The sequence below is a fragment of the Alexandromys fortis genome, unplaced genomic scaffold, assembly GCF_014885135.2.
Source record: "Alexandromys fortis isolate MF-2015 unplaced genomic scaffold, M_Fortis_MF-2015_v1.1 scaffold_216, whole genome shotgun sequence".
NCBI classification, from domain to species: Eukaryota; Metazoa; Chordata; class Mammalia; order Rodentia; family Cricetidae; genus Alexandromys; species Alexandromys fortis.
In genome coordinates, this window is record NW_026068089.1 from 1,853,750 (window position 1) to 1,877,373 (window position 23,624).

The 23,624-nt window shown below is 45.7% G+C and overlaps 1 protein-coding gene across 1 annotated transcript in view; it reads left to right on the plus strand.

Annotated features, from left to right (window-relative positions):
- Scn8a (sodium voltage-gated channel alpha subunit 8) overlaps window positions 1-23,624 on the plus strand; it is a 176,080-nt gene that overhangs the window by 71,624 nt on the left and 80,832 nt on the right. The window contains exons 3-6 of the mRNA XM_050122500.1: window positions 13,163-13,281; window positions 14,913-15,002; window positions 15,417-15,545; window positions 17,461-17,552. Of these exons, the coding sequence (XP_049978457.1) occupies window positions 13,163-13,281; window positions 14,913-15,002; window positions 15,417-15,545; window positions 17,461-17,552 (430 nt within the window). The remainder of the gene's footprint in view (window positions 1-13,162; window positions 13,282-14,912; window positions 15,003-15,416; window positions 15,546-17,460; window positions 17,553-23,624) is intronic.

A 23,624-nucleotide genomic window follows, 5' to 3' on the forward strand; every position in this document is an offset into this window, starting at 1 on the left:
TGTGAGGGTGGGGACAGTGCCTGTGAGGGTGGGGACAGTGCTTGTGAGGGTGGGGACAGTGCTTGTGAGGGTGGGGACAGTGCCTGTGAGGGTGGGGACAGTGCCTGTGAGGGTGGGGACAGTGCCTGTGAGGGTGGGGACAGTACTTGTGAGGGTGGGGACAGTGCTTGTGAGGGTGGGGACAGTACTTATGAGGATGAGGACAGTGCTTGTGAGGCAGTGAGGACAGGAGTCTTGTTTCTGACCCTGTCCCCACCTAATTCCAGGCCACCTTAGGCATGTCATTTACCCATGCAGGGCCTTTGGTTTCTCTAGTCTAGAAACTGTGGGTATACTAAGAACTACTATCCCATATATTTTTCAGTGTCTGTAGAGACCATCGCTTGACTGCCCTGTCTAAAGCAGTGAATTCCACTAAGCCTGTTTTGCCAGGCCTGCTCTCTAGTAAGCGTTCAGTCAGCAGTGATGAGCGAATGGATGACTCAGGAGATAACGCACCGGAAACATCATGTGGTTTAAACTGAGTGGTGACAATAGAAGTTTTCTTAACTTCCAAAGTGAGCTAAACGTTTTGGATAGGAAAAACTAGTCAGCATTACATTTCTTCCTTTCCCTTCAAAAGTGGTTTTGTTTAGAAGCTTAGGGGTAGATCAAAAATTAGATTTCTTGATGGCTTAGAGATCTTGGTCGAGGCTGGTTCGCTGTGGAGTGCCCACCAGGCTCTCCACACCACTGACAGAGCCTTGGAATTAGAAAGAGCCTTGTAAATTAGTAATTCCCACTACATAAGCTTTAGTATCTTGTTGACAAACCTCCAGTCTTGCCCACCCCTGACAAAGTATTTTTCTCTTTGTGTTATTAGCCGTCCTCTATGAAGTGACTGATGCGGAGTACATGCTGTGTGGTCAGCCTCACATAAAATGTGCTCATTTAATTCAGAAAATGCATTCAGTTCAGCTGTGGGGAAGAAAGATCGAATAAATGTTGAAATAGGAGTGGCGGGGCTGTGTCCCCAGCACCCCAGCCGCCTGCTAGCTTATACCCGAAATAACAACACACAAATTGTATTCTTTTAAACACTGCTTGCCCATTATATCTAGCCTCTTCTCGGCTAACTCTCGCACCTGGACTAGCCCATTTCTAATAATGTGTGTAAGCACCCCAAGGTGCGCTTACAGGGAAGATTCTAGCCTATGTCCATCCTGGGTCGGAGCTGAGAGGAGCTATCGCATCTACCCGGGAGAGCTGAGCATGGCGTCTCTGCTCCAGAGCAGAGCTGTCGAGTCTGTCTGAGGAGTCTTACCTCACTTCCTCTTCCTCCTGTTTACTCCTCCCACCTATGTTTTAACCTATCAGGGCAAGCAGTTTCTTTAATTAATTAACCAATGAAATCAACAGATTGATATATGACACTCCCACATCAAATAAAGTCCTTTTACCCCGAGCAGCTTACAGTGTGGTAGCATATAGTACAGTGTCACTTTGGGTTAGGGTCTCAATAAGTCCATGGCAAGAGTAGAATTTGAATTAGGCTTTGTGGCCTAGAACTCTGAAGGATACAGAACACAATGGCAATAAAGGCACGGTATGGAAGGAAGGCCAATCTGTCTAACATGCATGGGAATACGGGGTGCCTGAGGTACAGTGGGAAGAAGACTGAGCGGGAAGATTGGGCCCAGAGCTTGGGACGACTGAGGCTGTGAGGCCCTCTAGTTTGTCCTTTCTTGGTAAACAGTGGAGAGCTACTGATGGCCTTAGATGGGAGTCAGGCGTGCTGACAGCAGACAAGGTGGCCTTGATACACATGTGCACCAAGGGAAGGAGCTGGGCCAGAGGGACGTCTAACTTATCGTGGTGGAAATGGGAACTTGAGGGAACTGATGAGTTCAGGAGTTAACCCAAAGTTTGCCAGGTGTCTGTTTCTACACGGAGCCCCAGTCCGTCTTAGCATCAGCCTGGCCCCGCCAGAGGAAAGCTTCCACTTCCCCAGTGCTACTCAGTTGTACATTCAGGGGCCACTGCTATGTGAACCCTAAGATTGGTTCACCTCAGCCTTGCTGTCCGCTGGACCCTATTAGCAGCTAGTTCACCCCGGCTGAAAGGTATAAAGATGTTTACTGTAATAAAAGTTGACCTTTGATTTATGTAATGATAATTGCCATATAAATGATGGCAGTGTCTTGGCGATCGCGCTGATCATTTTTTATGGAATAGTTAACTTCATTTTAACCCTGTCCCAGTCAGGAGAGTGAGGCTGACATCTCTACACAGAGACTTCTCTCACTTACTGTGTCTGAAGTCACACAGAAGCTGTAAGGAGTTCTTGACATACAACCTGGTTGGCACGAGCCATTTTTGTTGACTGCCATTCTACTATAGGGTTTCTGATTCAAGTTCTGAAGACCTATAGTCTATACACTCTGCTGAGGCCGCAAACTTTGGTCTGTCAGATAATGTTTCAGCAAAAAGTTCTTCTGGTTCTAGAGAATGGCTGTCCATCTGCTGTTCAAAACTAGGCCCTGTGTGGCCTTTGCCGTGCCTTGCTGCTGCCTCTGGACTGTCCTGCTCTTGGCTATGACAGTCATAGACAGAAGTTAGCTCTTCTTTCTCCGTGTGTCATTTGCCCCATCAATGATCATGGGCAACGCTCTTCCATCTCATGAACTCCATCTCCCCTGCTGATCTAGCCATTCCTCATGCCATCAAGAGTTATAGTGGAGCCTTGACTCCGTCCATCCTGCAGCCTCACCTTACTCCTGGCATCCTGAGATCTCCCAAGGGTGGGTGGTGTTTTTTAAGGTCTTTTCTCAGCTGGGTTAACACTGGTGATCAATTACTTCTTTCCACTGAATTCTCTTCTATCTCAGGTTCTTTCTCCTTCCTTCCACCCTATTCTTCCCCTAAGCTCTGGCCTTGGTCCCTGTTTTCACTTGACAGTCACACTGGGTGACCTCACCCTGTCTCAGAACCAGGCCACTCATTTTGCACCTTCAGCCTGGGTTGCTTCTGTACAACTCAGCATCATACCAGCCAGCCCTGTGGATTCCCCACAGGTGACCTAGCATGCTCACAATGGGGTTGTTCCCCCTCAAGCCTCTCACTTTTATCTCTGATAGCACCACCAATATTCCAGATATCCAAGTTCCCATCATATCTGAGAATTGCTAATATTAAAGAAATGCTGGTATTATAACGCGTTTTTTCTTTGTCATTGTTTTATGTGAACAAGTATTTTACCTGCATGTATGTCTGTATACCGTCTGTATGTTTGATGCCTGTAAAGGCCAGAAGAGGACATCAGATCTCCTAGAACTGGAGTTCAGACAGTCGTGAGTGCCACATGGGTACTGGGAGCTGAATCTAGGCCTTCCAGAAGCAAGTCCTCTAAGCCTTCATGCCATCATTCCAGCCCCGTGCATGTTTTCAGAGTTAGGAAAGAGAATCTAGCTTTAAAACATTAGCCTTCTTATTCCAGTAACTCGCTCTCTCACTCAGCCTGCATGTGGAAGACCAGGGTTCATTCTGCAGTCTGGGCACTTGCTGTGCACAGCAGAGAGCACCATACTCTGCTCCCTATCAGGTGTGTGCTGCAGAAAGAGGTTTTGTTGGGGTTTCTGTTATCATTTGCAGAATTTGCTGTCATTTCACTTTAGATGTATTGGCATTTTTTTAGTCATTTTTCATGCCATATCTTCACCATGATATTCAAGGCATTGAAAACATGAAAAGACTTTCAAAATCTAAAGTTAATGGATTTTTAGAGGTGGGTGAGCCAAGGGTCAGAAAGGTTCCAATATCACTGAGCATCTAACAAAAGGCTGGATATAGCTATTGGTTATTTGACTTCCATTGTGTAATTTCTTCGTGTCTAGGAGATTCAGTCATAACATTCAATAAACATGTATAGCCTGTCAACCTTTCATATTATGTCCTCTGCTTGCTGAGCTGAGACAGGCATGGTAGGTGGAAGATAGGCCCCACCCGGTGGGATGTGCATCTCGTGATGCTGGTGCCTGAGTTATAATGACAGTTTTCTAAGCTCCTGCTCTAACAGGAGTGAAGGGCATACTGTGAGGATGCGCTGAAGGGAGAGCAGTTCTGTCTCAGAGGGTTGGACAGGGCTGCCTTCAGAGAGGAAGTGTTATGGGAGCTAGATCTCTAAATATAAAATGGTTTTTAGTAAGTCACCTGGAAGAGGAAAGGAGAGAGCAGTCAGATATCAGGGGCTGTATACTGAGGCTGAGAGACGGAACAGAAAGGCTGAGTTGTTTAAAATAGTGGATTTAGTTGTGACTACAGCATAGAACGTGTTCTGAGGAGTCTTGTCTTCTCCCTTGTCAGAGTTCCCCAGGTCTGGAATACCTTCTGGCACCATTTGAGCCAGTGCAGCCTTTCAGAGGCCTCTGGGGGTTTCTGTACTCCAGGTCTAGCAGTGCACAGTACTCTAATGACTGGAACCCAGGTATAGATTCTTGGTGCCATGGATGGTGAAAAGCAGTCACAGCAGCAGGGTCTCTTGTGAGTGCTGACCCTGGGCCAGCCTGAAGTAAGTACCCAGGATCCTGAGAGCCAACCAGCAGCAGTGCTGGCCTGGAATCCAGGTCTTGGGAGTCACGGGCTCAGCCATTCTCCTCTGTTGCTTCAGGAGAGGAAGGTGAGAGCCTTTCTAGATTGTGGCTATTCTTTACAGAACGTGCTTCATTTTGCTGTGTTCTTCAACATCTGCAATCCTTATACCTTAAGAGGAGAAACTTCCATTGCAGGAGGTCAGGAAGCCTGGCCAGGGAGAAGGTTCAGACTTGCATTGCCCTGGGGAGCAGTGTTATGCTGGCTTAGCCATGCAGCAGGTCCACGGTGCTGCTCTTGTGTCAGGTGGCTCCCTGTGACCCGTGTAGCTAGGAAGAGTGACAGTGGCTAGCCACAGGCAGATGTGGTATTCACACTGAGTTCCCCCGGCAACCCCTGAGAACCATAAGCACCTGTGCTCTCAGGTATGCGCAGCTTTTGTGAACAGTAAGGGGATTAATTAGACAAGAGTCCTTCACTGGTATAAGGGGTAGATCAGATGACCCATCATGGCAAGAAGAGCCCTGCTTGGAACCAGCAAATCTGGGTCCTAGAAACTCTCCTCAATTCCTTCCCCCTCACTCTGTGACCGTAGCTTAGGCAGATCATCCGGAATTGGTGTCATCAATTTGTTTGTTTGTTTTGTTTATGAAACAGGGTCTCTCTGTGACTTCTGACTGCCCTGAAGCTATGGTGTAGACCAGGCTCAGCTCACCACCTCCTTTTGATTTGGTCCAGAGTCCCAGACCATGGAATGGAGTCCCCTATATTCATGAAACCTTGGTGCAAAATCCTTATAAGCATACCCAACAATGCATTTCTATGGCGATTCTAAGTCCAGTCAAGTTGACAGAGAAGATTAACCATCACAATGTCATCTGCTGTTAACTTAATACCTGGACATATAAGCTTAATCGAAATAATAACATTATATCCCTCTCTGAGGTCTCATTTTCTTCTCATAATGTACGATGTATTTATTCCCTCTCTGTATGTCTCAACACTGTTCAAAGGTCCAAAGTCTCAGCTGAGACTCAAGACAAGCTCTTAACTGTGAGCTTCTATTAAGTGAAACAGATTATCCAATGACAGAGAGTTTGGAATGGAAGGATGGCTGCATAACAGAAAGACTGGACCAAAGCTCAGCAAGCCACCAAACCTGCAGTTCCCTGTTCAGCATTACCTGGGCTCCAATGGCCTCGGGCCTGTCCTTTGTTGTGCCCATAGCACACATAGCTTAGGGGGAGGGGTGCCCAAATCCACTCTATGGCTGCAGCTGTCCTAAGTAGATTTGCCACATTTTGAGGTCTTCCTTGCAATTTAGGCTTTACCTTCTCAACTTCATGTAGTGATGTCTCAGGGCCTCCTGGCAGGAAGTCCGGCCCTACCATACTTTGCCTGGCCTCAGTGATGCCCCTCACACCTACAAAACCAGTACCATCTGGACAGTAGCACCAGGTTCTATGGCTGACTTGCAATGTAGCCTTATAAATTGCAGTTGCTATGTGCCCTAGTAGGTACAGCTGCCTTTGCCCACCTTCAAGGCTGACCATGGGCAGGCATTTTTCCAGGTGGCTGTTCTCAAACTGGGAAACTCCTTGGTGGTATTGAGAATTGAGGCTTCCGTCCTCATTTAGGCCTTCTGTTCTCAGTTAAATATTTCTGGGAAACCTCTGCCGACACACCAGAGGTGTATTTTCACGGTGATTCTAAACCCAGTTAAGTTGATAGCGATGGCTGCCACATCAGGGCTGAGAGAATATGGGACATAGAACAGATTTAGCAGGTAAGAACGTGTGGCTGTAGAAACCAGTCCAAAGTGAGAGAGCCAGGCCGTTCTGGCCTCAGACCCAGGTTCTGGAGACAGCCACCATTTGTGCAGCTGCAGCTAAAGGATCTGTTTCCAGCTACCTTCTTATAGGTTAGATAGGGGGTCTAGAGCCCGGAGGCTATTAGATGCTTGCTGGTTACCTGTGTAATGGCAGCCTGCTCAGGAGGCAGAGAATGTGACCATGCAGGGAGTCACTCTCCTGAGCCGTGTGTCACATGGCTGACCCAGGACTACTGAATGACCAGTTCCTTAAGACATTTTCTGTTCTGTGTTGTTCTCTACTTGTCCACATAGCATCTTTTTTATTATTTCTTTTGTTGTTTTCATTTATACTTTTTAGATGGTTTAGAAACTGTTCTGGTTTGGAGTGTAGGGCTGAGAACATGCTAATAAATGGGCCACACTGCATTGCTGTGAAGCTGTGTATGTTGTATTGTGTTTCCACTATGCTGTCATTTGTTTGGTATGCTTATGAACGTGCTTGTACCTGGTTGTACAAAATGGCTCCCTAATTGTAGGCCCCAAACAAAAGACCTCGCACCCTGAGTTAGCAGTGGCCATACTCCTAACTCACGTGCTCCAAACCCCACATTGCTAATTAGAAATGAAAAGCCTGTGCTTTTTAGAAGGCTCATTTTATGCCAACGTGACACATTTATTAATACTCCATGCCATAATTTGTTAAGAACTGTTCCACTGCTCTTAATGGGCTTTGTGCTCAGATGCACTCGCTGGCTGTTGTTAGAAACGGATATTTCCCCTTGGGCGGTAAACCACAGTCCAATTTCAATTTCCTTTTAACTCATTTACTTCACAAAGATCTAATTTAAGACAGATTGAGTAAAATAGCCTGGACTTTATGGGCACCAACTGATCATTGCTTAAGAAGTATTCTCATCCAAGACTAGCACTCGCTCCTTCCCCAGCTGGGTTTTGAAGGGTCGGTGTTGAAGCCGTGTTGAACAAGGTATACATCGTGTTTTCTGGATCTTACCATTGAGCAGTGAAAATGTTAAGATAAAGCACCATGTCGATGCTTTAGATTTTCAGTTATGGGACTGGCTGCAGTGGTGCATGCCTTTAATCCCAGCACTCTGGAGGCAGAGGCAAGTGGATCTCTGAGTTCAAAGTCAGCCTGGTCCACAGAGTGAGTTCAAGGACAGCCAGGGCTACATAGTCAGACCCTGCCTCAGAAAACAAAAATTTCAACTATATTTTTTATCACAGAATTTTCCGTCACACCTGTTCATGTTACACATTGTCTTGTAGTTGTGGCAAATGCCTGAGGATAGCAACTTCAAGGAAGAAAGACGCGTTTTGACTTCTGGTTTCAGTAGGTCCAGTTCATGGTCAGCTCGCTCCATCTTTCAAGCCTGTGATGAAACAGAGTCCTGACAGAAGGGCATGGAAGAAGAAAGCTGTTTGCTTCATGGCACCAGGGAACCAGCAGCAGGGAGGGTGGGGCCAGGAACAAAATACACCCAGCCAGAGCGGTCCCTCTCATTCTGCCCATTCCAACCCTACCTTGCTTCCCAGTCTCCACCACCTTCCAGTAAATGTTGCAGGATTATAGCTGTGACAATGGATTCATCCAGGCACTAGATTAGAGCCCTTATGATCCAGCCTCGTCCTAAAAGCCATACCTCTGATCACTGCTGGCACTAGGGACCAAACCTTTAGTCTATAAGAAGTGTCTCATATCCACCATAATGCTATCCCATATCCCTCCCATACCCAGTGTTCTCTTAAGAGCAGATGTAAAAGCAGAGGAGACAGCACAATGCACGAAGGCAGGGTGTGTAGGGCTCCGCCCCCAGGAGGCTGCCCCTGCCCCTGCCCCTCGCTGCTGTGGTTTCCATGCAGTATCAAGCAGCCTCATCCATGGTCCTGATAGACTAACATCAGAGGGCAGAGTAAGTCCCAAGAGTTCCTCCAGATGGAGTGTGGGAGAATAGATAATGGTAGGTTTTCTCTTCAGAAGTATGGCTGGCTGCTTTTTGCACGTCATCAGGGGTGTCTAAACTATCACATCATAGATAACAAGGCTGGAAAGGTTGTTGCCACATCCAACCAGCAGGCTTCTCCCATTTTCTAAATGTGCTTCATCTGACCACACAGCTAGGGAGGGAAGTTGGAGACAGCCCCAAGTGTTTCAGGACAAGCGCCGAGGGATGATCTGCTTGCTCCCTGGTGGGACAGTCTCTGAACTCTTGCACAGACTCATTTAGCCACTGCTGGAGGTAGGAGTTAGCAATCTCTGTTTTTAAAAAGTTCTCAATGACTCCAGTGCAGCCAATCTAGTCTTCAGGGCCAGATCAGTGCCACCATCAGGCTTGTGTAGCCCGCTAGCTAAGTACAGTTTGCCTATTCCCAAGTAGCTGGATTGTGAAAACTATGAGTTCTGTGTGACCATGAAGTTCTGCAGGATATAGCCATTCCTGTGTGTTTAGATGTTGCAAGTGGCAGTCACTATTGTGACAGAGAGTGCAGTCCACAGTACTTAGCACCTATGTGTGCACTTACAGAGAAAGCCTGCCAGCACTGCTCATTCCCTGTAACATGGGGGCCTGCTCATTGGGGTTTCTGTCCTGCCCAGTTCCCACAGCCAGTAAGCCCCCAAAGAAAATCACACAGAGGTCTCCATAAGATTATAAACAGCTATTATAGTTTATATTAACCCATTATTCTTATCTCTGTTAGCCACATGACTCAGTACCTTTTTTCAGCGGGGTAGGTCACATTCTGCTTCTTCAGTGGTCTGGGCAGAACTGGGGAGGAATGGGCTTCTTCCTTCCCAGCACTCTCCTATTCTCATTGCCCCACTTTTACTTCCTGTCTGGTTGTCCCACCTATACTTCCTGCCTGGCCAATCAGCATTTTTTTAAAGCATGATTGACAGAATACAGACAATTCTCCCGCACCAGTTTCCTGTGTGTGCACTTCCAGCACTGCTCATTTCCTGTGTCCCACACTTACAAGTCCTGCAAGCACCAGTGTGCACTCGGAAATTCCTAAGCTTTGAATTGTGTTGGTCCAGATGCCCTCTCACTTCATCCAGAAGGCATGCTTAAGAAACACTACATGCAAATTATCAGTAGATCTCGTTATTTTAATGATAAAGCAAATTATAGAGCAACTCGCTACTGAAAGTGTCGAGGATGTGCACTTGTTTCAGGAGTTGGGTGTAAAAAGATGGTTCTTACTTTCCAAGTAGAGAAAAGACTTTTATACCTGGTAGGGTTTGAGGGTTTAGAACGGTAATGTTAAACTATCTTATTCTGTGTGCAATATTGTCTCTACATTATGAGAGTTATATTTCATGAATGAACTGTAACTGGTAAAGACTCTATTTGCAAACCATTTTTTTTTTTTAGGTTCTATAAAAAGCAGGCTCCTCAGTTTTCTGATTCATCACACCAGAACCCTGGCTAGCTTTTCATTAACAAACAGACAGCATTTATTGAGCCCCTTCTGTGTACAATAGGAAGCACCTCCCATGTGACCAACCCGAGAGACAAGGACATGAAGAGTAAGGAGAGTAGGGTTTTCTTTTTTTCTAAAGTCTTGTTGGTTGTCACTTAAGGTGAGCAGGCAATTTAGTACAGGCTTTAGGTGAGTGGGGGCAAGAATGAACTTTAGGCCCTGGTGCATAGACCAGTTGGTTTTTTTCTCCCCACTATTCTTAGCTACTTTATATGGTAGCTCAAATTTCCCATTTACCAGAGAATCCATCCCCCATGTCAACTTCATTCTGCCATGTAGTCATGAAATTACCACCCCATCTGGCACAGTAGAGGCTGTAAAAAGGCCCTGAGCTTGGCATAGTGTACTGCTCTTTGCCATGTGACCTTTATGGGTTGTGTCCCTCTGCTGAGCTTTTGTAAGATGCGTACAGGTTAAGAATTCCTTCTTTACCAATACTTTATGGGAATAATAGGAGGCTGGATGAGGAGGTTATTTGAAAGGCCTGGCATTTCATAGAGAGTTGCTATAGAAACACAGAGGGGTACAAATACTTCAGAAAGAGAGATTGTTGTGGCCCATTTATTTCTTTGGGAAGCCAAGAAATGGAAGAACAAAATCTCTGCCCTTGACCTGTTTTAAGCTAAGCCCAGATATTCTAGTTCTGCTTGCTTTAGGATTGGGCTTTTTCTGGGGATCACACCAGAACCTCTATATCCTGGGGTAGGGAGAGGGCCAGTGTAGTGCTGCATCAGACATGATGGGGCACGTGGGCTCTTCTAAACCAACAGAGATGCTCGCCAAAGTTGCTCTGCAGGTGGAGAGGCTGTGGTACTCTGGCAGATGAAGAGAATATAAAATAAAGGCAAAAAAAGGAATTTAAAATGTAACCTGCCAGGGGCTGGAGAGATGGCTCAGCAGTTAAGAGCACTGGCTGCTCTTCCAAAGGTCCTGAGTTCAATTCCCAGCAACCACATGGTGGCTCATAACCATCTGTAATGAGGTCTAGCTCTTCTGGCCTGCAGGCATACGTGTAGGCAGAATATTGTATACATAATAAATAAATAAATAAATAAATAAATAAATAAATAAATAAATATAAAAAATGTAACCTGCCAACACCTGCTCATTGGGAGTGTGTCGACTGAGCGCTGTATTGGAACCACACAAGAAGCATGAGCTTGGTCCCTGCCTCCAAGAGGTTCAAACTGGGTTTTGAAGAGAGCAAGTAGAGGAAGGGGTAGGAGAGAAAGAGAGGCGGATGCTGGCTGAGGGTCCCAAATGGTACACATTAGATTAGACTCCTGTCAGTGGCTTTGTCATGAGAGGACATTAGATTTTATTGGAGCATTTTCTGCCTCTACTAAGGTCAGTGTGTGTGTCGCCTTGCATTAACAGACCGTGTCACAATACTTGGGTTTTTTTTTTTTTTTTTTGGTTAAGCTGTCTTTGTACTTCTCGGCTGCATCTCATGTAGTCAGATACTCAGTCCTTCACGGGATGATAGGTTTGGTGGCTAGTATTTTTGCCGAGGCCTTTTGTGTCCATTTTATAAATCCTGTGATCTATAGTATTCTCTTCCTGTCATTACCCAGTTCTGTATAAAGTAACCTTACAGAATGAGTTGGGAATTATTCCCCTTTCTTCTTTTTTTTTTTTTGGAAGAGTTTGTGCTAATTCTTTAGACATTTGGTAGAATTCATTAGTGAAGCCATCTGGTCCCTGGGCTTTTCTTTGTGGGGTTCATTTTTAATGCTTGGTGCAGAAGAGTATTTATAGTGCAGTCTCACTGGAGGGAAAGACTGTTTAAGGATAGATCTGTATGCTAATACTTATAAAGAAAAATTCTGCAAGGATATTTAAAAACTGGCACTAGAAATTACCATTGGGTAATAGAATGGAACTTAATCTTACATTTTTTTATTTTTATTTATTTTATTTTTTTGATTGGGGGGGTTGTTTGTTTGGTTTAGTTTGAGACAAGACAAGGTTCTCTGAGAAATAGTCCTGGCTGTCCTAGAACTCACTCTGTAGACCAGGCTGGTCTCCAACTCACTGCTATCTGCCTGCAAGGTGCTGGGATTAAAGGTGTATACCACCACTACCCGGTGTATCTTAGGTTTTTAAAATCTAGGTATCATTTTAAATAAAAACAATTTTTTTTAAAAAAGCGACATAAAAGTGACTTACATTTGGCTCTTTGCTGTGTGTATTGGCGCTGGCTGGACCTCCACTGGGACTCCCAGTTTGGTGGGCCCTGCATCTGTCTCCAGCTCCACAGACGGCTGTCTTCTTTGGACATAGAACTGCTTGTCAGCACCCTGAAGACAGTACAGTTGTGCACAGCCATGCCTGCAGTGCTGTTCCCTTTTCTGGCCACCCTCACCTTCTTCATCTCTTCAGTCAGTTTCTTTCCATCCCTGTTTTCCTCTCTGAGCACATCCTGGCTCCCACAGACAGTCTGAGGGGAGCTCCTTTGTCCTGCTCTCATATTTTTGTTTTGAACATTGCACTTAGCCGCCATCATGATCACAAGTTCACATGTGTCCTTCCATAAAGCATAGTTCTGTTCAATTTTGTGCCCTCTCCCACCCCCAGCTTAGCACTGGGTGGCTGGGCAATGTGAACCCAAGTTATGTGTTGCTATAGCCTGTGCTGAGGCATGGGCTAGTTTGACTCAATAGGAGGATTCATGCTGGGAAATACAAGTGAATGATTTTGGCAAGGCTAATGTCAGAAGCTCCTAGAAGTCAGACCGAGAAGACTTGGTGAGAAAAAACTGGATGAAGTGCTCACCGTCCTTGCTTCCTTCAGTTTCATCCATGCTTCCTAACAGGATGGCTCTGGCCACTTCCTTCACAGCCGTCTCTCTAACAGTCCTACCTTCTGTGTGTCAGGCTCGGCAGAGTTGACTTCTTGTGTTTCATGCTGATTGTCTTCCTGGTTGGAATATGAACTCCTCAGACAGGACTGTCTTATTCACCAGTGGCTTTTAAACACCTCCAGCATTGCCTGACACATGGTCGGTCAGTGCTGAGTTGTAATTCCTGGAGAAAGTCAGCCCTCAGTAAGTGAATACAATGTCTGGAGCTGGCACAGAGAGGTCAGAATTATCCAACTGTGAACCTGCTAGTATTGTGGCCTCTATGTTGTGACCTGGCCTGAGGGCTGGGTGCTGGGGGGGGGAGGGGGGAAGCAGAAGCTATTTCACTGCTCTGAGAGAATTTATTTCTTACCTAGAAAAATGTTTTGTTGATGACTAATACTCATATTGTAATGACTTCTCCTTTTCTTTCTCCACAGACCTTTGTAGTATTAAACAGAGGGAAAACTCTCTTCAGATTTAGTGCCACGCCTGCCTTGTACATTTTAAGTCCTTTTAACCTGATAAGAAGAATAGCTATTAAAATTTTGATACATTCATATCCTTTTCTGCACCAGGAGTGAGTGCTGTGGGCCTTGCACATCTTCGAGGGTGTGACGACCGACTGTATTATATACTGCTCCATCAGCATTGTGGCTGACCGCTGCCACTGTAGCCCGAGGGTTAGGAATAAAGTCCTGCTGGATCCCCAGCTGAGCTTCTGCAGATTCATTTTTTTAAAGATATTACTGGAGTCTAGAATTTTTTTACTGTTATTATGGGGGCTAATTAAAATGTTAACCTTATACTGAAGTTTTGGCTTTTTAGTAATTTTATTCCATCATAATTCAGCTTGTTAATGTGTTAATATCTGATACAAGGATGTTTTTGAAAACTACATCTTGAATTACAATAGCTGAATGAATGCCGTAGAATTTCTTTTTTCTTCCTGAGCAAAGAGCTTACAAAGTACCTGGTATTTCTCAGATGAAATCAACTCCTTGACACAGAGGTTTAGATACAGACTGGATAAATAGAAATTTTTTCTGGGATTTGCCTTCCCCTTAAGTGGGAAAGTAACAGCCTTTACATCCTATTAATATAGAGCATATGACACATGACAAATGAGCTGGTGGGTTTAGCGTCTTGGCACAGTGACTGAACTTGCGCGTGATTGGCACTTCACTGAACAGCACTTAGTGCCATGCATTCAAGAGTACTGCATCCTCCAGAGAGGTCGCAGAAAACACAGTGCAACTCAGTGGTTCAGATCAGTGAGCTGCTGCTGCGTGGAACTTGGTTCTGGAATATCTGGTACCACAGTTGTGAAGTTGTGAGGTTACAAGAAATAGATAATTTACAATTAGATGGTGTCCCTTTCAGAACCACAGATGGTATGTGTCTTCCTCTCCTGTCCCTAAAGGATATGTTATTTTCCCCACCCCAAGAATACTCCAGGTATAGAGAAGAAAAACAGTCAAGCTAGAAGAAGCATTGTTTTTAAAGTTCCACTGGTAAGATAAAGATGGGAATAACATTCATAAGAGGGAAGTGAGCTCTAGCCTGATACAGTCTGAGTAATTCCTCGCAGTAGATAAGATCGGGAAGGGCTGAGAAAGATCCTGGATAGCAAGGGTGCCTACACAATGATCACACTGACTCACCCTGTTACCTGAGTCTCAGAACTACTGGCCTGCAGGTGCCTTAGGAGTCTCTACCTAACAATGTCACACTGGTTTTCAGGTGAGACATGTTCAGTGCACAATTGACTGGTCTGTTGCTCAGAAGATACCCAGCCCCTGGGAAGACCCTGGAGGAAAAAACCATCAACCACCTCTAGATTTTCAAATGACTAATTACTCAGGATCATTAGCAGTATGTGAATCTTGGGGGAAAGTACAGATTTACTTTCTCTGATGTCCTTGGGGTCTTTGATGACTTCTGGGTCCTGTTCACAAAGGGTTAAGTATTTAGGGTATTGCTCCATAGTTGGCATGAGAAGTGGCAAGTTTATCCAAAAGCGGTGGGGCAGTGGCAGTCTTCTAGGGAGGGAAAGGGCTGTCCAGCCCACCTACCGGTCAGTCTTTTCCTCTCCTGTGTCTGTCACCCCTCAGCCTGTCGATTCAGATCTCGTGAGACGTGGAATGAATGGGCCAGGCAGATTTGTTAGAGCCCTTAACTCTTCTCTACAGTCTTCAGCATGATCATCATGTGCACTATCCTGACCAACTGTGTGTTCATGACCTTTAGTAACCCACCCGAGTGGTCCAAGAATGTGGAGTAAGTGTTCCTTCCTTTGTTCGCTTGTTTGGCTCAAAGACTGCAAGGTATTAGGGGTGGGGCCACTGAAGATGATGTAGAATTCAGGAAATAGACTTAGAATGAATTCTAGGAAGCCAGACAGCTCTGGGAGGGATTGCCCTTCCTCACTAGCAGGGGCTTTTGCCATCCTGTGCCCTCCTTCCTCTGGGGGTCTCCTTGCCTGTCCCAGAGTGACCCTGCTCTGGGTGGAGCACCAGTCAGGCCCTAGTGTAGCATCCCAGTTGCTTGAGAGCGTGTCAGCAGCTTTGGTCAGGTGCTCTTTTCTCCCTGGCACTGTCTGTGTGGTGAAGCTACACCTCAGGCAAGTGTTACCTAAAAAGGTTTATCAAAAGTTTCTGCTGGGAATAACCTCAGCTGTCCGCATCCTTACAGGTACACATTCACAGGGATTTACACATTTGAGTCACTAGTGAAAATCATCGCAAGAGGTTTCTGCATAGACGGCTTCACCTTCTTACGAGAACCGTGGAACTGGTTAGACTTCAGTGTCATCATGATGGCGTAAGTTCCGTGCTTATTTTACTCTTTTCTGAATATGACTGCATATGCGTGTGGGCGTGCAAGTGCATGTGTGGGTGTGTACCTGTATGCTTGCGTGATGGTGCAAGTGAATGTGAGTTTGTGTGCTTAGCAGAATGGAGAATCTTCTTTATTTTTTGAGATAGAGTCTCACGTAGCACAGGTTATCCCTGAATTCACCATATAGCTGAGGTTGCCTCCAACTCCTGATCCTCCTACGTCTTCTTCCAATGCTGAGATTGCAAGCTCGTACATGACACCTGGCTGCAGAATGGGAATTCTTGGGTAAATGCATCTTGCCCATGGGTTTTTGAAGTATGGCTCTTGCTTGCCAGCTCCTCTCAGTTCTCAGACAACAGCGCGTTCATGTGGGTAAAAGGAGGCCTCAGAGCTGGGAGGCCAGTAGGCAGTGATTCCCTGCCTTCATAGTTTATCTCCTCTATGACATTGACCAAGGTCCTCACGCCCATCTCTAGAGGGCCTCTGTGAAGGCACAAACTATTTTGGGTATAAACTTTTGGCTGAAAACGCATTTAAGGTCTTTGACTCAAATCAAGAGCTGAAGTATCTGGGCTGGTGCATCCAGGAAAGTTTCTAAGCAGCGGCGCCAACTCTTGTCAGAGACGCCGTGGTTTTCCACGGTGTGATCACTGCACCCGGTAGAGACGCCATGGTCTGCTTACACGGTGTGCTTCAGCTAGGAAAAGTTTCTGTTAGAGAAACTTACCTGAGGATCAAAGAACTAGATGGCTCTAGTATTTTTATTTCTGTGTTAAGGAAGTGTGCCATGGGCGAGGGGACCTTTGGAGTGGGACATGGGCTGTGTGTGGAAAGATGTGAGAAAGGAGGAAAACATTTGAATGTGTGTGGGCCTAAGCATCAGGAGGAGATGCAGTTCCACCGTGAGGTGTGACTGAGGTGTGTGCACCAAGTGCCTGAAACTGGAGCGGACTTTCACTTCTGTGAAGACAGTCTCAACTCTCTAGAGTTATAAAGCACACATTGCTGTGCTTTCAAAATCTGTCCTTGCCAGACACAGACCTGGTGATAAAATGGGCTTATACCTCAGTTTTTGCTCTGATCTCATGATCTGGATTTTTTTTTTTTTTTTGAGCCTTGCTTTTAAGTGTCACAGGCTAAAACCTCACCTGTAGACATAGTTGCAAAACATATACAACCCAGTCCTAGAGAAGTCATAGATGCTGCCGTGGAGGCACTTGCCCATTGTCAACCAGGCAGTCACTCTAATGTGAATTTGTTTTTGTGAGGCTCCTGCTACAAAAAGTTGTCTCTGTTTCTTAGGAAATTATTCACAGAACTGGGTACATAAGTCTTTGCTACCTCATGGCCTTTCCTACTTGCTAAGAAGTAAATGGGCTGACCATAACGTCACTCTGAAATCCACACATCACACACTGTCCAAGAGCCGGAATCTCAGAATGCCCTAAGGATTTGTCAATTCTCTAGAATATACTTTTGAATTCTTTTTGCCCATTTTTTAAAAGATGTGTTCCTCACACGTTTATATTAAAAAAATTTTTCAGGGAAACAAAATAAAACCATAACTTGCACATAAGACCCTCACTTGCCCCGTTCTCAAACCCTCCCCGAGTGGTTCCGTTACAAGTCACCTTTGGTTTGATTCTGCAGGTATATAACCGAGTTTATAAACCTAGGCAGTGTTTCAGCTCTGCACACTTTCAGGGTACTGAGGGCTTTGAAAACTATTTCAGTAATCCCAGGTAAGATGGCCCGGGGTTGGTGTCAGGTGTTGGGTTAGGGCCCTGATGTGACGTATTGTACTTTCTGTTTTGTTGTGGTTTTGTTTATTTCCTTTGGTGTTTGTGTTGTGTCTGTGTTTGTCATTTGTGTCTGTGTGTGACCTCCCTTACTACAGATATGTGACAGAGTTTGTGGACCTGGGCAATGTCTCAGCGCTGAGAACATTCAGGGTTCTCCGAGCTTTGAAAACTATCTCTGTCATTCCAGGTGAGCAAATGCGTGCACAAGACTGGTTTTGCCGTACCCCTATTTTCTTCCACTCATTTTTCCGCCACATTTAAGACTGGTATTGGCGCTTTTGATATGACCTTGCACTCTGCATGCCTTTCCTAAGCAGTGTCCTCTGGAATGGCCTTCTGATAGGCTTCTCTGACCATGCTTGCCAGGCATGCCACGCTCATTCCATCCATGCTTCTGGAAAAAGCCATGCCCACAAACCCTTTCAACCGTCCCAAGGAGGGCTGTAATGGAGCGAGCTGTGGCTTTGTGTAGGAATCATTTGAATCATGGCCTCATAGAATTACCATGACTTTATATCCACACTCATCCCATTGCTTGTGATCCCAGAGTTTCTGTAGCATGGTTTGCCAATTGCATGCTATTCAAAGACATGTACTTTTACTACTGCCATACAAATGCAACTGTTTAATCAACCTAACCAGTTAACTCGTCACTTTAGACTAGTTAAGGTTAAAAGTCTTGGAGTTTGTGAGCCAAATGTTAATAGTCACTGTCTCTCATACTCCACGACTGTCCTCGTCAGTAGAGTGAGACCCAGCAGCTATCTGCTGTGAATAGATCAGGGATCACTCTCAAATGTAAACTGCAACGAAAGCATATACAGGTGCCACTGTAAAGTCAAAGGTACAATGTCAGCAAAAGCCAAGACACTTGAGGGGACAAAAGGAAGCGGAGAGAGACATGAAAAGTAGTTGAAGGGCAATCTCTTGAAAATACTTGCCTTTCGCTCTTCCCTGCCTGGCTGAGCTACCCCAGTGGTTCTAAATCTCTTGAACGTTTGCGATCCCTTTGAGACTCAGACACCCTCACATCCTGCATCCATCCGTGCACCTCAGGTTAAAATTCCATAATTTAAAAAATTGCAGCTGGACGACAGCCTTTCTAAGAACCAGTCTTGAAATCTAGAAGGGAAGATGTATGAAGGTTAAGACTAGTTAACCCGGCTGAGGTGAGACGTGTTGCTCTTTGGACTTTAGCTGTGGTCGGAGGTACTAAGGAACACTCCGTGTGCTGACCTGTGGTCCGTCCCCTGTGGCTGATGTCAGAAATAGTTCTTTGCCCTCTATTTGACGTCACGTCAGTGACCCAGGGAGGAAAGCACAAAGGTAGAATTGTGAGAGAGTAGGTTGGGGTGTGGTTTGCCAGGAACCTCAGGGCACTGAGCCCTTAGGCAGGCTTGTTCTCTGGTGGCTGGATGCCATATCTCTTCTTTCATTTCCCTTTGGTCTCTTTCCTCCTCTGGACCCTGTAAACATGATCCCATGTTTCCTGTTCATCTCCCCCAGCACAGTGCAAGGCATCTGTCTCTATGTTCCTGTGATCTCAAACAGTGGAAAGCTGTGTTCTGCTTACTAACTGGGGCAGCAGATGCTGTCTCTCTCTAGTCTGGCTCAGCACTGCTGTTCTTGTCTCTTCTGTAGGCTAACTTTGGAGCAGGGCATCTCTGCAGAGGAATTCTTATCAGGTTACTTATTCTCTCTACTCGTGTGTGTGTGTGTGTGTGTGTGTGTGTGTGTGTGTGTGTGTGTGCCTATAACACAGTGCCTGGTCCACAGCAGTGCTGCATAAACAAGCACTTACCACGAAAAACAGAGCAGAAAGTTTGTGTCAGAATTTAGACATTAGCTCAGCAGTCTGAAGTAGATTCTCTGATTCCGATTTCTGTAAGTGCCACAGTCGAGCTGGCTCTGGGGCGCTCGCTAACTGGGATGGAAACTAACTTTAAGGGTACAGCTAGCGACAGATCATTGTCAGCGAGTGCTCTCCATTCTTACTGTTGAATGTGAGTCAGAGAAACCAGTGGTTGGCCTATGTAGAGTTCTGAGCTTGTCTGTCATTCCCTGGAGGGCCGTTATCCTATTCTTACCTACAAGTTATCCATGTTTCCTGCCAAGGTGGGGTTACCGTGTGTGTGTGTCATTGGGTCTAAAATCAAAGTTACTTTGATTTCAGGTTGTAGAGCTGGGACACAGTAGCCCTCAGTCAAAGTTAAAACCATGTATGCAACTTAAGGATTTTGCTGTCAACCTTCTCCCATCTCAGTTTTGATCTTGGACTTCCCCCAAAGCAGTCCACATTACAGCGAGAAAGCATGGATGCAGCATCTGCTTTCTGTCACTGGGACAGAGTATCTGATGGCAGCAACTTAAAGAAGGAAGGGTCGTTTGTCTCACTGTGTAGAGGAGAACAGTCCATTGTGGTGGGGACGGCGTGGCAGCAGGAGCATGAAGCCACTGGGCATACCAGATCCAGAGCCACGCTGAGGGTGGGGCTTTTCCTGCCTCAGTGAAAGCTGCTTGGACACCTCACAGACACACTTACAAAAGACCAAGCACACATTCTGAGCATTCTTACTTGGTGGGTAAAGACCCAGATACAGCCTACTTGTGGCTTCTTTTTGTTTCAAAGGCTTTATCTTTGGAGAAACAGTGCACAAACATTCTGTGCTGAAAGAGTCACTGTCTTTGGGCCAGAATTGGTGATGTTCAACATGACATTGAGCTATTCTGTCAGGGAGTTCATCTCTTAAATCTTTGTTTGCACTTTTCATTCATGGGGAGCCTCAGCAGAAGGGGAACATCTGAAGGACTCCATCAGAGGGGACACAGGCTGTAGGACAAACGCCTCAGTCCAGAGCTCACCTCAGGAGTTCTCCTGTGTCTCCTGGAGAGGACGGCAGCCTGAGCAGAGCTGGAGCGGGGAGGCCTGCAGCTGCAGGCTCCTTTTCACTCCGTCACCCGCATCCAGTCCATCCTGTCCGCCCCAGAGCTGGGACTCCGCATTACTTTTCTCCTAGGTATTCCATTTCTCTGTTGTCATTCTTACCCAATGAGATCAGGTAGGAAACAGAAAGTGGGTGTGGCTTTTCCTTCCTGCCCAGCTTTCACAGTGTTTTCTTTAAATGTATTCATCATGAATGTGGCTGTTTTCCTACTTAGCGACAGGATGGAAAAAGACACTTTATAAGACTATAATAATCACTGACGGTTTTTTCTTCCTATTTATTTATTATGTGGTCTTTTTTTTTCCCCCTGACAGAGTTTCTCTGTGTAGCCCTGACATTGTGGAACTCACTCTGTAGACCAGGCTGGCCTCAGATTGAAAGCTCAGCCTCCCTGCCGAGTGCTGGATTTAAAGGCATGCACCTCCATGCCCATGATCGTTTCCTTTTAAATACTAAAGTTTTAAATCTTGTCACTTTTGTGCTTCTCTTCCTTCTACATTGCATAGTAAGGAAAAATCACCAAAATGTAGTGTGGTCCTAAGTGGAAAAGGACTAAGAGAGCAAGCATTTGCAGGAGACAACATGAACAAGGTCTGCTTTGCCCTTGGGACCAGCCAGCCTGACAGAACTGGGCACTCTCCAACTACTGCTGAGAGCGAGTCGGTATTAATCTTGTGGGAAATTAGCTCAGACTCTTACATTTCTCAACCTGTGCAACAAGCCGGGGAATATGAACTCACTTTATTTATGATTGGACCGTCGCAGCAGCAGGCTTGACCCCAGCGCGCACGGCTGACACATCGTCTCCGGACTTGGCACATTAGCTGGCTGTGTTCCTATTCAGGAGATTTGGGGTTAGGTGACAGGAGGATTAAAGGTGCCTTTGGATGTAGACTGGGGTAGAAGCCTGCAGCACCAGCTTCTCCTGCTTCTCAAAGTCACTAAAATCTCCAGTAACCTCTTGGATAGCTGGGTCCCACTGTCTTTTCACAGCCTGTAGTGAATGTCTGAACTTCTGTTCCGATGAGCACTCATGCTCGCCTCTCTAGGAGTTCTCCCTGTCCAATTTGCCCCCACGTGGCTTCTGTTGCGCACTCTGTTGTGTAGGAGTCCTTTGCAGGAGCATTCTGCTCGGTTTTGGGTAATTGGTTTTCGGCGAGTGTCTTGCTGGTTCTGGCGTGTGGTGGTGTGAGCCAATAGAAGCAAGACAGCTGCTCTTCTCAGCCAGAACAGTGCCACCAGGAGTCTCTCCTGACCAGTGCTGGTGGGAGTCGGTGTGGTGCTGTGAGCAGCCGCTTCAGGCCACCTTAGCAGGAATGTAGGAGATGCGTTAGGCACACAGCTGAAGATTACCACTGACGTCTCTGGGAATGTGGCTGTGTTCTTATAGGCCTGTGGGAAGAAGAGGTGGTGGTGGCTGCTTCCAGGGCTGCTCTGCAACCTGTATCCTTCTGCACGCCTCATGCCACACCGCATGCGGGTCTCAGAGAGTGCTTTGTAGACGGCTGCTCTTAATGAGGTTTAGTGATGCTCCTGCCTAACTAGCTTTATCTCTGAGCCTCTGTGATGTGGGCAACCGGAATGCTATTTCCAACTAAGTTTCCACTTCTCACTTCTTACGCTAAACAAACTCACCAGCAAGATGATCTAAGCTCAGACGTCAGGATGACTGAGGAAAGGGTTTTTAGCTGTGTGGAATTATGTTTCCAGATTTCTTCAGCTGAAACATCTGGCTGACAGAGAAGGGACAGTAAACCACCTGCCGGTGACAGGCCTAGGACTGGAGCTCTACTGGAAAGCCACAGGCTGTAGTTATGCCGACCTAGGAGACGTTAGAGACCCCCAAGTTTCTTATCTCCACCCCTCTCTCCACATGTCTGTTTCTTTTCTTTTTTCAAATACAAATCCCTTTGCTTTGTCAGGTACATCTTAAAATGACACAGTGTGGCTCCTGCCTAGCGCTCAGCTTTATGTGTTAATACTTCTGCCACATGGTCAGATAACTGTTTATGTGCTGCTCCAGATCCTTATAGGAAAGGGTCTGGATTTAGGTCAGATGTCCACACTGATATCCGTAAGTACCAAGAGAGAGTCACCTTGTACAAACAAAGCTGCTAACAGCACACCCTCAGGGACAGGGACAGTTAGAGCTTGTGGCCTAGAATTTCTTGTTATACAGACTTGGAACACCCAAAGATTTCCCACTCTGGAAAATCAGGTCAGACTCATGGTGAAATTATATGATTTATTGATTGATTCATTTGATTTATAATAAGTCCTTTCTGTATGTTTTATAATTTTAAGTTCTTTCTTGCTATTGTAAGTAGCAACATTCTTTTTGATTCAGTTAAAATAGCAATACCAAGGGCATTAGATAGTCATCTGGTATCCAGATAGATGTTTTTCCGTGGCTTTAAAAGAGGTAGCTGTGTAAGTTCTTTATTAAAAAGTCTAGGTGAAGAGACAGTCATTCTTCAGTGATCCACCCAGTTGTTCTGTTTGGCTCACCCTTCAATCACTTAAATGGCTGAACTTGAATTATTGGCCCAGTGTAGACCTACCCCACCCAACCCAGGCAAAATATAATGAGGAATTTCCGTTTTCAGAAGTGGTATGGAACTCAGTTGCATAATTCTGGGACGCTACGTGACGTGCCTAGCTGTGAGAGCACAGGCCGTGGGCATTAAAGGTCATTGGCATCTCAATTCTTGACTCTCTGCCCTATCTTTAAAGGCTCTGAGAAAAAATTCATCAGCTTCTCTCCTTAACTGCCACTGCCGTGCGCATCCCATGGGAGAGAACTGAGGTCTTAAGTGTGTTAGAATAGTGACTACCTGGACTTCTCAGTGCCTGGGCTACTCCCGGCCTAGAGCCCTGTGAGATTAAGAGTCTGAGTAGAAACGGTGTCTCTGTAACCCAGACAAGCTCTCTTCCCCTTTGCTTCTGCAGCCTCCAGGGAAGGCTGTACTGTAAGAAGACCCAGGCCTCTGCACACTTTCCTCTTTAGATACCTGTCTGGTTATCTGTAAAAAGAGAAAAAATTCTCTATTATTTACTCTTTCATTTTTTTGTTTGTTTTTTTAATGTAATAAAGACTATATTGTGTTTATTAATGTTAAGTTTTAAGTGAAACATTATGCATGCCATGTATATTCTATTCTGTTGGGGGAAAAAAAATCACACACTAATGACTTAGGCTACCAGTCCTCTCCTTCACTTAACTTCTTTTTTTTTTAATTTATTTATTTATTTATTAAGGATTTCTGTCTCTTCCCCACCGCCGCCTCCCCTTTCCCTCCCCCTCCCCCAACCAA